This window comes from Grampus griseus, assembly GCF_964374135.1.
Source record: "Grampus griseus genome assembly, chromosome: 2".
NCBI classification, from domain to species: domain Eukaryota; kingdom Metazoa; phylum Chordata; class Mammalia; order Artiodactyla; family Delphinidae; genus Grampus; species Grampus griseus.
The window spans coordinates 158,592,635-158,606,842 of NC_139018.1; the positions used below are offsets into that span (position 1 = coordinate 158,592,635).

Sequence of the window (14,208 nt, forward strand, 5' to 3'; positions counted from 1 at the left end):
TAAATAAATTTATTTATTTATTATTTTTGGCTGTGTTAGGTCTTCCTTGCTGTGCGCGGGCTTTCTCTAGTTGCGGCGAGCGGGGGCTACTCTTCGTTGCAGTGCACGGGCTTCTCATTGCGGTGGCTTCTCTTGTTGCGGAGCACAGGCTCTAGGCACGTGGGCTTCAGTAGTTGTGCCATGCGGGCTCAGTAGTTGTGGCTCATGGGCTCTAGAGTGCAGGCTCAGTAGTTGTGGTGCACGAGCTTAGTTGCTCCGCAGCATGTGGGACCTTCCTGGACCAGGGCTTGAACCCATGTCCCCTGCATTGGCAGGCGGATTCTTAACCATTGTACCACCCGGGAAGCCCTCTATTTTATATATGGTAGTGTGTATATGTCAATCCCAATCTCCCAGTTTATCCCTCCTCCCCTTTCCCCCCAGTAACCATAAGTTTGTTTTCTACATCTGTGACTCTATTTCTGTTTTGTAAATAAGTTCATTTGTACCATTTTTTTTAGATTCCACATATAAGCGATATCATATGATATTTAGTATTTTAACTACTGAAACATCACTGCTCTCCCTCAGTGAATGAAACACTTATTTTCCCAGTATTGTCAATAACTTCAGTGACGTGATCATGCTCAGCTGATCCTCACGAGGCCGACAGTCTGATAACAGGTTAAGATGAGAACTATTGATAAAATGCCATCCACCGCCAGGGCTGAGTGACACCCATAGGTAGGACGGTGAGCAGAATTCTTTGACCTTGGTCTCATTTTCCATTATATTTTAACCACCTAAAGTAACTAATTATAAGCAAAATTGGCAATTTACCGATACGTGGTTGATTCATCTTAGTCATTTATTTGCTAAAAATATACGACTTAGAACTAATTTATAAGGTTCCTATACCAAATAGCTCGTTGTATTTGCAAGTAACTGTGTACCTGTATACTCCTGGGGAAAACCTATAGTCATAGGGTTCCAAATCTTGTCAAATTATTGCCCCTCCCTCATAATAGTTTACCCAAGACCTCCCAGAGTTACTATGCACATAATTTACTAAACTAGATCAGAGAAAACTCCTTTTACCCCCCCTACCTTCCTCGGGCTTTGGACTTGGAGAGTCCATGGCAGAAAATATCACCCATGAGGTTTTGTTTTTGTTTTTACGTTCGCTAAATTTACTTTAAAAATCATAAAACGGGGGCTTCCCTGGTGGCGCAGTGGTTGAGAGTCCGCCTGCCGATGCAGGGGAGACGGGTTCGTGCCCCGGTCCGGGAAGATCCCACATGCCGCGGAGCGGCTGGGCCCGTGAGCCATGGCCACTGAGCCTGCGCGTCTGGAGCCTGTGCTCCGCAACGGGAGAGGCCACAAGAGTGAGAGGCCCGCGTACTGCACAGAAAACAAAAAAAAAATCATAAAATGTTTCTTACAAAAGAGCATTACATTCTGCACACTGCTCTGAATAGATGCCAGGGACATACGGACTATTGTTACTTTTCCTCCCTATCCCACCCCCGAAATGTTACAGTGTCCACAAAGCAAAGCGTTCACAATAATTACATGGGGGGATTTTTTTTTAAAACCACCAACAATGAACAAAAATTAAAATTCACTCACTCCGCTGCTGTTTCAAAATTTCAATGTTTTTGCACACCCGCCCCCAACCCCCAACGCTGTTCGTAAGGAACTAAAACATGACATCTGGTGAACAGCAAAGATTTCACTACACCTCAAATGCAGAACACCTATGAAGCAGAGGAATGTTGGCTTTTTAAACAGAAGCTGATAAAAAAAAAAAAAATGCAGGACTCCTTCAGTTCTTCACTAGTCTTAGAAAAACTTTCCAGAATACTGCTTCACACTATAAAAAAGAAAAAATATCTTGCATTAGAATGCTTCAACATCTGCATACTGTTTCACACTGTTCTGCTCAGCAAATACTGTGCATTCTGTATCTAGTCCCGTGTTCTTTCCTGTAATGGTAACGATCCGATCTTCGGATCCTTCTAAAGGCTCATCAATTTTGATCGAAGCTCCTGACTCATGACAGATCTGTTTAATCCACTGACCACCTTTGCCAATAATAGATCCAGCCAGGTCTTTGGGAATAGTTACTTGTGTAGCAATAATAGGTCCACCAAGATCACCATATGAGCCACGACCCCCTGCATAGGGATAATCATATCCAGAGCCACCCTGTGGTTTATAAGCCATCTGCCGCTCTGATGGGCTCCAGGTATCTACTTCAGAGTCGCCGGTCTCATCAGCACTGAAACCAACCATGCCATCATAACGGTCTCCACGTCTCCCTCTTCTGTCATAGGCTATTAGCTCTCCTCCTCTAGGTGGTGGTGGTGGAGGAAGAAGAAGATTCCGAGCTCTGCCACCACCCCGGCCCCCTCGTCCAGGAGGAGGTGGAGGAGGTCCTCGGCGAGGGCTCTTATCATCACAATCTCTTCTGGATGGAGGCATGGGACGCCCACCCCGGCCAGGAGGCATTCTGTCAAAACCGCCTCTACCCGGCATGGGAAATCCCACGGGACGTTCACGGCCGTCATCAAACATCATTGTAAAACCACCATAATCATAGGTTTCGTCGTAAAAATTGGGATCCTAAGGCTGAGCACGTCCTTTGATGGGAGACTCGGATATAAAATCAAGGATGATCTTTATGCACTCTACAACCTTATCAGGCTTTCCTCCAATAAGAACAGCTCTGTCAGTGGATTGAGGACAACGTTCCTGGAAAAGCTTGATTGTTGTCTGAGTGTTCCTCGAAGTTCTTTGATTTTAGCGCCTTCGAGCCCCATAATTCCTCCAGCCAGACTCTGATGAATCAACAGTCTCAATTCGCAGTCAAAGTCACTTCCTTTATAGTGGTGGTAATTCAAGCATTCCACAGCATCAGATTTGAGCGGGAGCTGGCTGGTTGCAGTGGGTGATGGCAACTGCAGGCCCTCTTCCAAGGTAGGGATGATTTTCTTCAGAATTTCTCCAACTGTTTCAGTATCAGAACTGATACTCAATATGCACTCGGGGCCACTGCTGTCTGGGACTGAAACACTGGCATTGTAGTCTGTATGGAGAGTCTTAATATTCTTGCCTCCTTTTCCAATCACTGCCCCAGCATTCTTGCTCTGAAGCAGAATGCCTAACTCAACCATCTCATCAGTGTTTCTAGATCTTTCAAAAGTTTGTTCCTCTTCCATATCTTCAGCAGGGCGCTTACCAAATTCCCCATTGATTTCGGTGTTGGGAAAGGTTTCCTCTGGCTGTTCAGTTTCCATTTTCTTACATTAAAGGGACACACCAATCAGTTATTAAATATATCTATCCTTGCAGGGCAGAACTGAAGTGTTCTGGGCGGGACCAACTGACACCCTAGTGCTGCAGTAGCAGGGCAAGGCTCCCGTTCCCATGCCGCCGCGCTGCCTCGGCGGGTCACAGCTAGACAGAGAACGAGCCCACCCACGAGTTTTTGGAGTCTTCATAGACTAAGAATATTTCAAAGAAAAGGAATTACAGAAACAGCACATACACTATGTAGGGCTGTGGCATTAAACCATCTTGTGTGCTCAATAAATGCAGGCTAGGAACAGCCACTCAAGGGCAACCATGGCTTAGAGGGAGATGGGGTAAGGCCTGACCCAGACCACGTGGTCAGTGTTCTCCAAAATGAGTGTCTGCAGAAACAGGCATGGTACTGGCCAGAGATAGGAACGTCCAGAGCTGCTGAACCAAATCTCAACACAGGGAATGATAAACACAAATAGACACATGGGCACACTCATGTTGTCCTCTATCTAAAAAGCCCACTTTCAGGGAACTCCCTGGCGGTCCAGTGGTTAGGACTCCACGCCTCCACTGATGCGGTTCCATGTTCAATACCTGGTCAGGGAACTGCATGGCCCAAAAATTATAAAATAAATAAAAATCATATTTTCATTAAGAGCCTCCTTATCTGGGCTACTTACTTCCTCAAAAGTGTACCAATAGTTACTGTGTTTTGAAAGGGAAGAATTTGGGAATTCCCCAGTGGTTAGGACTCAGTGCTTTCACTGCCTTGGGCCCCAGTTTGATCCATGGTTGGGGAACTAAGATCCCACCAGCCGAGCGGCACAGCCACAAATGAATGAATGAATGAATAAATAAAAGGTAAGAATTTAAAAATTTATTCTCAAGTCAAGCCCGACACTAGTCTGCCATGTCAGTGCTTCCCAGAGCTCACCAGACAGTAAAAACAGGACCCATCACGAGCCTCATTAAGAGCCAGCTGTTCTAGAGACATTGTGCCGTGTGTCAGCAATCGATGGGTCCAGCAGGGTCCTGCATCCTCCCATTGGGTCCAGCGTCCTCCCGTTGTTTCAGGGACAACAAGAGCTAATGTTTTCTAGAAAGCTATGCTTTCACCAAAAGCTGGTCGAAAACCCAGTTTATAGAAAAAGAGAGGCATCATGGGGATATAAAGATGACTACACTAGTTAAGAGTTCTGAGTCTCTCCATTCCCAATAACTATAAACATTTAAGTAAATCAACCTAAAATCTGGTTTCCTTGCCTATAAAATTAAAGGAGTAAGTTATACCTTTATGACCTCTTTTAGCTTGAGGATTCTATTTCAACGTGTACATCTGTAGCTTTGATTGATATCCCAACAGCTAGTCCTTAAAACTGCAGGATCATTTTCTCCTGATCGGCGTCATGGATTTTAAACAGCAGAGAGAAAGGATGCCTGCTTTTTTCCGTTAGAACAGGAAACGTTCGGGTGCTCTTAAGTCCACCCGCTTGGACCACAGAACTGTCTCCACCAACCACCTACCTGGCCAGCACACACCCCCTCCGGCCACCTTCCTGCTTTGGGTCCCGGCTCCCTCGCTCCCTGCCGGCTTTGCTCTTGGCCCTGAGCCTTAACAGCTTTGTGACCTTGGGCAAGTTACTTACCTTCTCCAAGCCTGCTTCCTCATCTGCAAGATGGGGATGATGATAAAAGCACCAACACTGACGAGAATTAGGTGTGATAAGCCCCGTAGGGTGCACGGTTTGGTGCCTGGCACAGGGAAAGCATTCAGTGAACGGCAGCGATTACTTCTGATGATGACAACTGCGTGGTTAGAGCATCCACAGGACTCAGGACGTAACGGAAGAGTCTAGGAAGTGCCAGCAAAGGGCCAGTGTTGCCAGGGCCCCTGGTCCCCTCCTCCTGGACCCCTTGTCACTTGTAGACTTGAAGGAATGAACACGCTGACTCCCTGTGTCTCTTCCCAGAAACTCCTCATCCCACAGCCCTGAAGATGGGACAGGAATCTAAGGAAACAGGTGAATCTCTTTCACAAAAAGGAAACTGGTGACAGTGGTTGCCTCCCGGGTGGCTTGGAGCCAGGGATGGGAGACAGACTTTTTACTTTGAATTTTGAACCTCAAGTACATCTTACCAATATTAAAAATTAAACTATTTTTTAACATGTTGATTTTTGAAAACTAAAAAGAGACAATTTGTATTTTTATTTATTTATGGCCGCTCCCCGCAGCACGTGGGATCTTAGTTCCCTAACCAGGGAGGGAACCCATGCCCCCCGCAATGGAAGCGCAGAGCCCTAACCACTGGACCGCCATGCAAGTCCACAATTTGTATTTTTAAAAGGTTACACCTTCCCTCCGGGGAGCTGGTGAGCTGAAAGGCGAGCTTCACGTGCCTGCCCCGTGCACCCCATAACTGCAGGGCTGTGGGCAGAAGTGGTCTAATCCCCTGACCCAGGATCAGTAATTTCTATCTCCAGAAGTCCAGATGCGGAAACTCTTAGGATTAAAAAAAAGCCACAGATGCAGTGACAGCTCTGGACTCTGCGCAACACTGTTGCACAAGATGAGCCATGTTCACACGGCTTCCAACATACGGCTCGCTCTGGCCACCAGGAGGCTGTAGGCAGCATCTGCTAAGGCTGGGTGGAGACCTAGCGAATCATGCTAATCTAGCAGCAAAAGGTCTGCTTCCAGGGACAAATCAGATGAGCCGGAATCTGGAGGAGTCCCGTGCGGCTCCGACAGCCTGGCTCCAGCCCCGAGTCACACAGCTTTTCCCAGCTCCCCACCAGCCGCGGCCTCAAACATCATCCATATGGCAGACGCCGCCAGCTGCCCACACCCTGGTCTTGCAGAACCCAGTTCTATTCTGCACCGATTGGCCATATGCTTCGCAGAAGCCTGGAACCCTCCCCACCCCAGGGGTTGAATCCTCACTAGTAATCCAGAGCTTTTAATTCCACTCTCCTTGCCAGCGAGCAGTTACAGAAGGAGTATGATGGGCGTCTACTGCTGAAGGTCTTCTGTGCAGGTTTCCCTTTGCTCTTAAGACAGGACAAACGGAAGAGGAGCTGCCAGCTGCCCCCCTGGTGCCTGCACCCGGGCAGCAATATCCGGATCGGGGGACCAGCTACACAGGGAGCCAACGGTCGTGAGGCCGGGTTGAGACACTGAATCTCCCACCTCTGCGCCTGGGGTTTTGTGAGGTGATAACATTTCCTCACTGTTTAAGCCACCGTGGAGAAGGGGGGACATCAGCTATGTAGGGCCCCAAGTAGTCAGATGCAATCTCCTTCCCCTGAGACGACAGAGTGGGGTACACATATGCACGCACGCTCTCTGTTACACCAAACCAACCCCTGGTGAGTCCTAACTTCACCTCCCCCATCTCCTTGACTCCAGCTCCTTTTGGGGCGTGCCTGCTCTGTACCCCATCTGGATGCACCACTCTGCCCCCACCCCCCAGCAGTACCACTCACTTCCAAGTCTGCCTCCTGCAGGAAGAGTTCATCTGACCTTGCCTACAGCTTCCTCCAGTTCTAACACAGAGCATCTCCTGCCTCGACATCCCTGGGTTGCCCTCTCGGTGTCCACATTCTGAGCACACGTCATTTACAGTGACTGACTGACTGATAAACTGAATGAAAGGATGAGTGAACTGTGTGAACGATGAATGTGTGAGTACAAAGCACCATTTTCCTTCACCTGAAACCTGGGGTTTTCCTTTCCTCTTTTCTTTCTTGTCTTCTTTCCTCATCTTACTTCTCTGTAGAACAAAAGACAAAAATTGAGATATAAGATATTCAGAGCTCAGACTCTGTAGGATGAATAAGTATTTCTAGAGAAAGCCCCAAACGGCATGCCCGCCCGACCTCCTGGGAGTTGCAGATAAGGGAAGGGGATGACGGTGTGGGGATAGCACTTAGACTCTGCACGACGGCCTCCTGCTCTCTACCCCGCAACACACAGCTCCACACAATGACCAGCTCCACTACTGAAACTAGGGGAGGGGCAGCCTTAACAGGTCAGGAGTCACAGCAGAAAATGCAGCAAGTCTAGCCCACAGGAGGCCTTCAACATATGTCCCACAGGAGAATGAGATGACAGAGCATCTTGTGGTTAGGGCTTTGGGCTTATACCTTGAAGTTTTTTATTATAAAAGCAGGATGAAATGTGGATACCAGTAATCACCCCATGTAATGAATTTCATCTGAATGTGCAGACTAAAAAATGTTTGACCTAAAAGTAGCTGTTTTGAAGTGGAAAATAAAATTTTGGGTTGTTTTAGTTTTTACTTTAAAACTCCTATGGTTGGGACTTCCCTGGTGGCGCAGTAGTTAAGAATCTGCCTGCCAATGCAAGGGACACGGGTTCGAGCCCTGGTCTGGGAAGATCCCACATGTATCAGAGCAACTAAGCCTGTGAGCCAAAACTACTGAAGCCCACGTGCCTAGAGCCTGTGCTCCACAACAAGAGAAGCCACCGCAGTGAGAAGCCCGTGCACCGCAATGAAGAGTAGCCCCCGCTCGCTGCAACTAGAGAAAGCCCGCGCGCAGCAACGAAGACCAACGCAGCCAAAAATAAATAAATAAATTTATAAAACACAAAAAACAAAACTCCTATGGTTGTTAGCCAAAACTCAAAATAGAGGGCCACCAGCAGGAGATTTCCAGACCATCTGCAGAAAGGCCTACTCCATCATACCAGCTGAACCTCTCATAGCTGCTCTTCTGTGTAAAAGCCCTGGGGCCGAGCTTCTGATGAGATGGCAGAAAGAACACTGCAGAGATCACGACCCACTGTGGAAATCGGCAGTGGACCCCCTTGACGGTATGCAAATACAATTCTAACTTAAACCTTTAAATCAGGACAGATATTAGAATTTGCGTTAATGTTCATCATGTAATAGCAAACCGACACTAAAAACTTCTGCAAGATCTTTTATGTTACACAAGAGTAAAAACTGTAGTATATGTTCAGATAGTTAAATGAGCACCAAACACTACAAAGTGTAACCAACATGGTTCTATTAAAAACTCTCTTCAACTATGGCATTCAAGGACAGCGATACAATATTTTCTTTACAAAGCAACCAATATAAAAATCTGCAAATGCCATAAATTCATTTATAGGCTATTATTTTCACATAGGCATGTCATTAGATTCTTTCAATTCTTTCTTTCTTTCAGTTCTTTCCTGAGGTATTTTTTGTGGTTTACTTTTATTGTACTGCTGGATGCATTATCTTTGATCATCCTTTCCTAAAATGATTTTTAAAGACCTGCAAAAAATTTTTATTGCATAGGACACTGTTCATGACACAGAGATCGGGAACTGCAAATATGTGGCACTGGAACAAGCCTTACAAATGTTGCATTTTAAGAATTTTTTTTTTTTACAGTTTGCCTCTCTTAAAAAATTGAAGTTACAGCTAAGAGTTAACTACGTACAGTGAAGCAGTTTGGGAATGTTAGAGATTAGAAAATATGATGAATGATAAAGGGAAAAAAAAAGCCATAATTCTTGCTGGCTTTATATTGTATTGCCTTCAAAAGCAACTGTACATATTGCAATCAGTTCATAGTTTAATATTTCTACTAATCTGTTTTAGGAGAGTAAATGTCTTTCAAGGTTTCCAGTTCCTCTATGAGCTTCTTGTTCTGAACTTCCAGCACTGCAACTCGACTCTCCAGACATTTGACATATTCTTTCTTTCGACGTCGACATTCTTTAGCAGCTTCCCTATAAGAGAGTAGAAGCAAAAGGGCAAAAACAAAACATTTTTTTTCACATGCATGCTACTGACAGGGAGGTTGAAGTAAGCTTGGTAAATGTGATCGTGGTGTTCCAAATCCTGGGACAACATTCCCAATGCGATTCCAAACCCTAAGCCAAACTGGGTTCTGAAGGGTCACAAGCATCCCTTCCACAAGTCCACATGGCAATTAGTAAGACTGCTGCATCTCCTGCCTTGATTAGAGCTCTGGGCAAACAAGGCCCAAGTCAAAGTCATTCTGCTTTACGGCAGTAAAGATCTTTGAGGGCCTTGAGTTCCTCAATGAGAGTCTTGTTCTGGTTTTCAAGCACAGCCACACGGTTTTCAAGACATTTGACATATTCTTTCTTCTTCCTGCGACACTCCCGGGCAGCTTCCCTGGAACCAACACAAGGCAAATGACAACAGGAACAACCTCTCAGCACAATCCAGAGCGGCTTGTGAGTCTCTGCCCCCCAGACTCAACTGCCGGTCAGTCCTTGGGGATGTCCGCACGGAGCCGCACAACAGTCGTAACCGAGCACATGCCTCATTGGGAGGTTACCCTAAGACAGCAGGAACGACGGCAGAGCACAACAATTCGCCCGGCATCCGTTGTAAATGGTGTTTTCTTAGGGCACACGTCCCATGGTCACAGTGACCAGCAAGATTTTCAGTAACCGAAACGATAGGACCACATCCCCAAGTGGAATTTCTACAAAAACATTTACAGATCTTTTCAATTCTCTTAATTATTTTTGTCCACCAAAAGCCACATATTCCATCACAATGAGTTAACTTTATTTGATCAAAAATGATTAGAAAAATTAATCCTTAGAAACCAGTGTCAGCACTGGAGATTTTAATTCTTCAAGACTAAATCTCAGTAAAACAAGATCAATCATGACTGCAAGCCAACAGTTTGTCGGCTAGAAAACAACATGGATAAGAATAACAATAAACAAATCATGCACATTTTCATAAACCAAAATAGAAGGGACTCTGCTTCTGAAAACTAAGGAAGGAGAGAAGAGAGGGTACAGAATACAACCCTCAATAATTCAGATAACTTAAATCCAGAAATGTGAGAACACCACAACTGAAGTCATGGAAAGGACGCGAGAGATGCATCTGCTAACCAGGATTTAAAGCACTGCAGACACGCCCGGAGAAAGGCCAGACCAGCAGCCAAAGCAACACACACAAACAAACAGAGGAGCTGAGTTAGTCATTTTCACACATAACCCTGCCAAAATACAATGGACATGGCCAACATTTTCTTTCTTTCTCCTTCTTTTCAGGGTGGGAGGGGGTGGCTACTACATCATTGAACTCCTCTAGAGAATATACCCTCTGATAACAGCTTTATTTTGGAGTGTTCCTTTGAGAATAACTGCCTTTGGCGTACCCATCATATCAAAAAGCCTACATTGAAACAGGTAATTCAAATATGTATAAGCAAAAGTTGTGTTGAACGTCTAATCGCCAGTTACTGTAATGCCAGTTAGCACTGCTGCAATTCTGGACTAGGAGTGACACATGCAACACATGTGGCCAATTCTGTTTTATTTTTAGGATAGTTGATGCTCACTAACAACTGGTTATCTGTGTTTTCTCTGTGGGAAGCAAGGGTCAGCAGAAGAGAGCCCTTGAAATCCCAATGAACTGCAGGAAAAGATCGAGCCCTACTCCCCAGCCAAGAACAAAGCCATCACCCTGTGAACGTGAAAGGTTCTCAGACTTCTTAACTGGTTAACAGAAACATTAACAGTGTAAAAGTGAACACAATCTGATAAACACAGATGAATTTAATCTAAATCATGCACACGGCAATGCCAAGAATAAATCCAAGCACACTTATACGTTTGCCAGTTTGGGAACACAATTCAACTCTTCCACAAAGAAACAAAAATACATTTCTGAACACCAAGGTTTTTGTGATTAAATCATTATATTAAATTCTAGGTCTGGAAGGAAGATAGATGGTCATTTTACAAAACAAGTTACTACTAAATGAAATTTTAAATGTCGAATAGCTGTGTTGTGGGATGTCTAATGTTTCAAGTGTAATTTACCAAGCTGTGCTATTTCTCGTGAGTATGGATACTTCGTGTCTCATGCGCCTGCATGCATGTTACCAGAGTCAAAATATTCCAGGCACAAAGCTCTGGATGGCCAAACCAGTAGGTGGTACATTCCTAAGTAGTCTCGGCTAAGGAAGACACCTGTTTCTTCTATTAATAGTTAGCTCCATTTTCAGGCCTTGCATTGGTCTGGATATACCCTTAGCATGGAGAGGAAGTACATGGCAAAGAGGAAAAGCTGACAAGGTTATTAAAGAAATAACAACTGTAGCTGGATTGGCAGAAATACAATTAAGTATCTATTATGAATGCCAGCCAAGGAATTTAGCTGAGAGAATGTGTAAGAGGTCTTTGACATTAATAAGTAAATCCTACATACTCTCCATAGAGCTAAATCTGCAGCTGACACCGGGGTCTCTATGAGGTGACCTGGTGTTAGTGCAGGGTGGGCTCTGGGGAAAGACGGCCTGACTGCAGTTCCAGGTTCTGTCCAGTTTGGGCTGTGTGATCTTAATCAGCTTGTTACCTGACCTCTCTGAACCTCAGTTTCTCATCTGTAAAGTAAGGGAGAATAACCAGACCTACTCTCATGTGAAAGCTATGTGTGAGTTAAAAAAAAAAATGGTAGAGGGCTTCCCTGGTGGCGCAGTGGTTGAGAGTCCGCCTGCTGATGCAGGGGACACGGGTTTGTGCCCCGGTCCGGGAAGATCCCACATGCCGCGAAGCGGCTGGGCCCGTGAGCCATGGCTACTGAGCCTGTGCGTCCGGAGCCTGTGCTCCGCAACGGGAGAGGCCACAACAGTGAGAGGCCCACGTATCGCAAAAAAACCCACAAAAAAACGGTAGAAACAAGCACTGAAAACTTGCTCAGCAGACACTGAGCAACCGAAGAGCCATTTATCATCTGCTTTTCTCTTGTCCTGCTCTGAAACTGAAATTTGGAAGCTAAAATAGACCCTTCTCAGAATCCCGTGCACCTAGGGGCTCTCTTGTTTATTTCTAGCCAATGAAATGTGCAAGAACACGTGAGAAAATGAGAGAGGGAACTGGAAGCATATGTACGATAGGAGGCATCTCTATGCGGTGGGGCTGTGGGTAATTTTAACTCTTCCTCTTGCTTTGTACTTGTCCCCAGCTAGAATTTTTCAGAATAGATTGTACTTGGGTATAATAGAGAAAAAACAAAGTTACAAAATAGATAAAAGAAAACTACATGTAAAAGACTTAGAAAATTCTGAACTCACACTCAGATTTATTTTGCTCACAAAGAAGCTAAAAATTATACGTATCACCTACTTCACAAAGTAAATACCAAGTACAAAATGAATCTTTATTTGTAATAAAGTCCTTCCATTATCAGTTAAAAAATGAATGTATCGGGCTTCCCTGGTGGCGCAGTGGTTGAGAGTCCGCCTGCCGATGCAGGGGACACGGGTTCGTGCCCCGGTCCGGGAGGATCCCGCGTGCCGTGGAGCAGCTGGGCCCGTAAGCCATGGCTGCTGAGCCTGTGCGTCTGGAGCCTGAGCGTCCGGAGCCTGTGCTCCGCAGCGGGAGACACCACAACAGTGAGGGGCCCGCGTACCGCAAAAAAAAAAAAAAAAAAAAAATGAATGTATCTTTTAGACATTACCCTAAAACACATGAGGATGTACGGCCTGCTGATGAAACAGTTTCATGCCTGGAACTCTGACTAGAAGACTTACTTAGCACATGCAGAGCACAAGCCCACATAAAATGCCACACAACATGTAACTTGGGAGAAATAGCTGAGGAAAAGTTAATTTTTTAAAAGCCCCACAGTAATAAATGATATGTCCCCTAAGTGGTTGCGGTTTCTAGTGAAACATCTTACCTATTTTTCATTAGCCTCAGCTCTCGTTTGCGTGTTGCTTCCTCTGCTAGTTGCTGGGGACTGTGCAGGCTTCCCGGCGAGGCAGCCATCACTACTCCCTGTGGCAAAGCAGTAGTTGGAGCTCGGATCTGGTAAGTCGGCATGTCACCAGTGGTGGCTGCAATGAAACAAAATATCACGTTATATAAACAACTTATGACTTGATATTTTACGTAAAATTGACCTGGAAATAACATACTTCTTTTTACATGTTTTAAGAGGTGAGCTTGCTAATGTTTAAGATGATTATTCTGAGCATTATAGAAATTTTAGGTATCAAAGATCCCTTCAGCATTTGGAACAATGATACTCAGCATGCTCTATACATTTAATTGAAAGGTTTTTATCAAAGGCTAAAGTAGACAGGCTTTTCAACTGATAGTTCATTTAGCCTAAAATCAGTGGTGTGCTGATAAATATTTAACCACCAGCTCTCTAAGGGGGAAAAAAAAGCCCTGGTCCGTAGTGTTTATCATTCCCATGATGTAAATGCTTTCACCATGGCCAATTTCAAGCTACCGATAAGACTTCACTAAATGTAGAGTTGGAAAGACATACAACAATAAGTGGCACACCATACAGACAAAATAGATGTAAATAACCTCAAGAGCATAGATACAATTATTAGAAATGATGAGTTTTAAGTATTTATTAATGTTGTTTTTAATGTAATTTGTTAAATATATATGTATTTATGTCTTTAGTTTTTAATAATATCTGTTTTTGCAACCAGTTCATAAAAATCCTGAAAACTTAATAATTGGCTCCAGCAAATGAGTGGGAGCTGGCCCTAGCACACCACTGCAAACATTTTAATTAAGAAGAACATCTCCATCCTCTGAATACCCCAGCTAAGAGATTTTCCTAAACCCTGCAGCATGCCTGAAACAGTTCCTGAATGTCTTTAAGTGCAAGTCTTATTAACAGGTGATGACTGGTACTGGTACTGGTACTGGAAGGAAAATACTAGCTTACTGTATTTTCAGCTTAAAAACAAGGACAAAATAAGAAACAGGAAAGCTCTACTTAAACCTGGTTTCTCTAGGGAAGGATAATTTTTGTCTTTCTTAGATTTCTTGGGATAATAATACATTTCTAAGTATTCATTTTTTAAAACGCATTTTCTAATTATAGTATAATCACAGTTAAATGACAGATTTAAATATTTATTTAGTATTCAGATTGAAT

At 44.5% G+C, this 14,208-nt stretch overlaps 1 protein-coding gene and 1 pseudogene across 15 annotated transcripts in view; both read right to left on the bottom strand.

The window, feature by feature from the left end:
- Positions 1 to 1,907: 1,907 nt before the first annotated feature.
- LOC309819340 (heterogeneous nuclear ribonucleoprotein K-like) lies at positions 1,908 to 3,278 on the bottom strand (annotated as a pseudogene). The gene has a single exon. The product of its transcript is annotated as a heterogeneous nuclear ribonucleoprotein K-like (transcript).
- Positions 3,279 to 7,865: 4,587 nt separating this feature from the next.
- Positions 7,866 to 14,208, bottom strand: part of CREM (cAMP responsive element modulator) — a 66,390-nt gene continuing 60,047 nt past the window's right edge. For 6 of the 14 annotated variants that reach the window (XM_082648533.1, XM_082648530.1, XM_082648528.1 and 3 more), the window contains 2 exons: positions 12,982 to 13,138; positions 7,866 to 9,032 (listed from right to left, as the gene is read on the bottom strand). In XM_082648533.1, coding sequence (XP_082504659.1) covers positions 8,888 to 9,032; positions 12,982 to 13,138 — 302 coding nt within the window. In that variant the 3' untranslated portion in view covers positions 7,866 to 8,887. The other 8 variants (XM_082648532.1, XM_082648529.1, XM_082648527.1 and 5 more) reach the window with 2 other exon arrangements.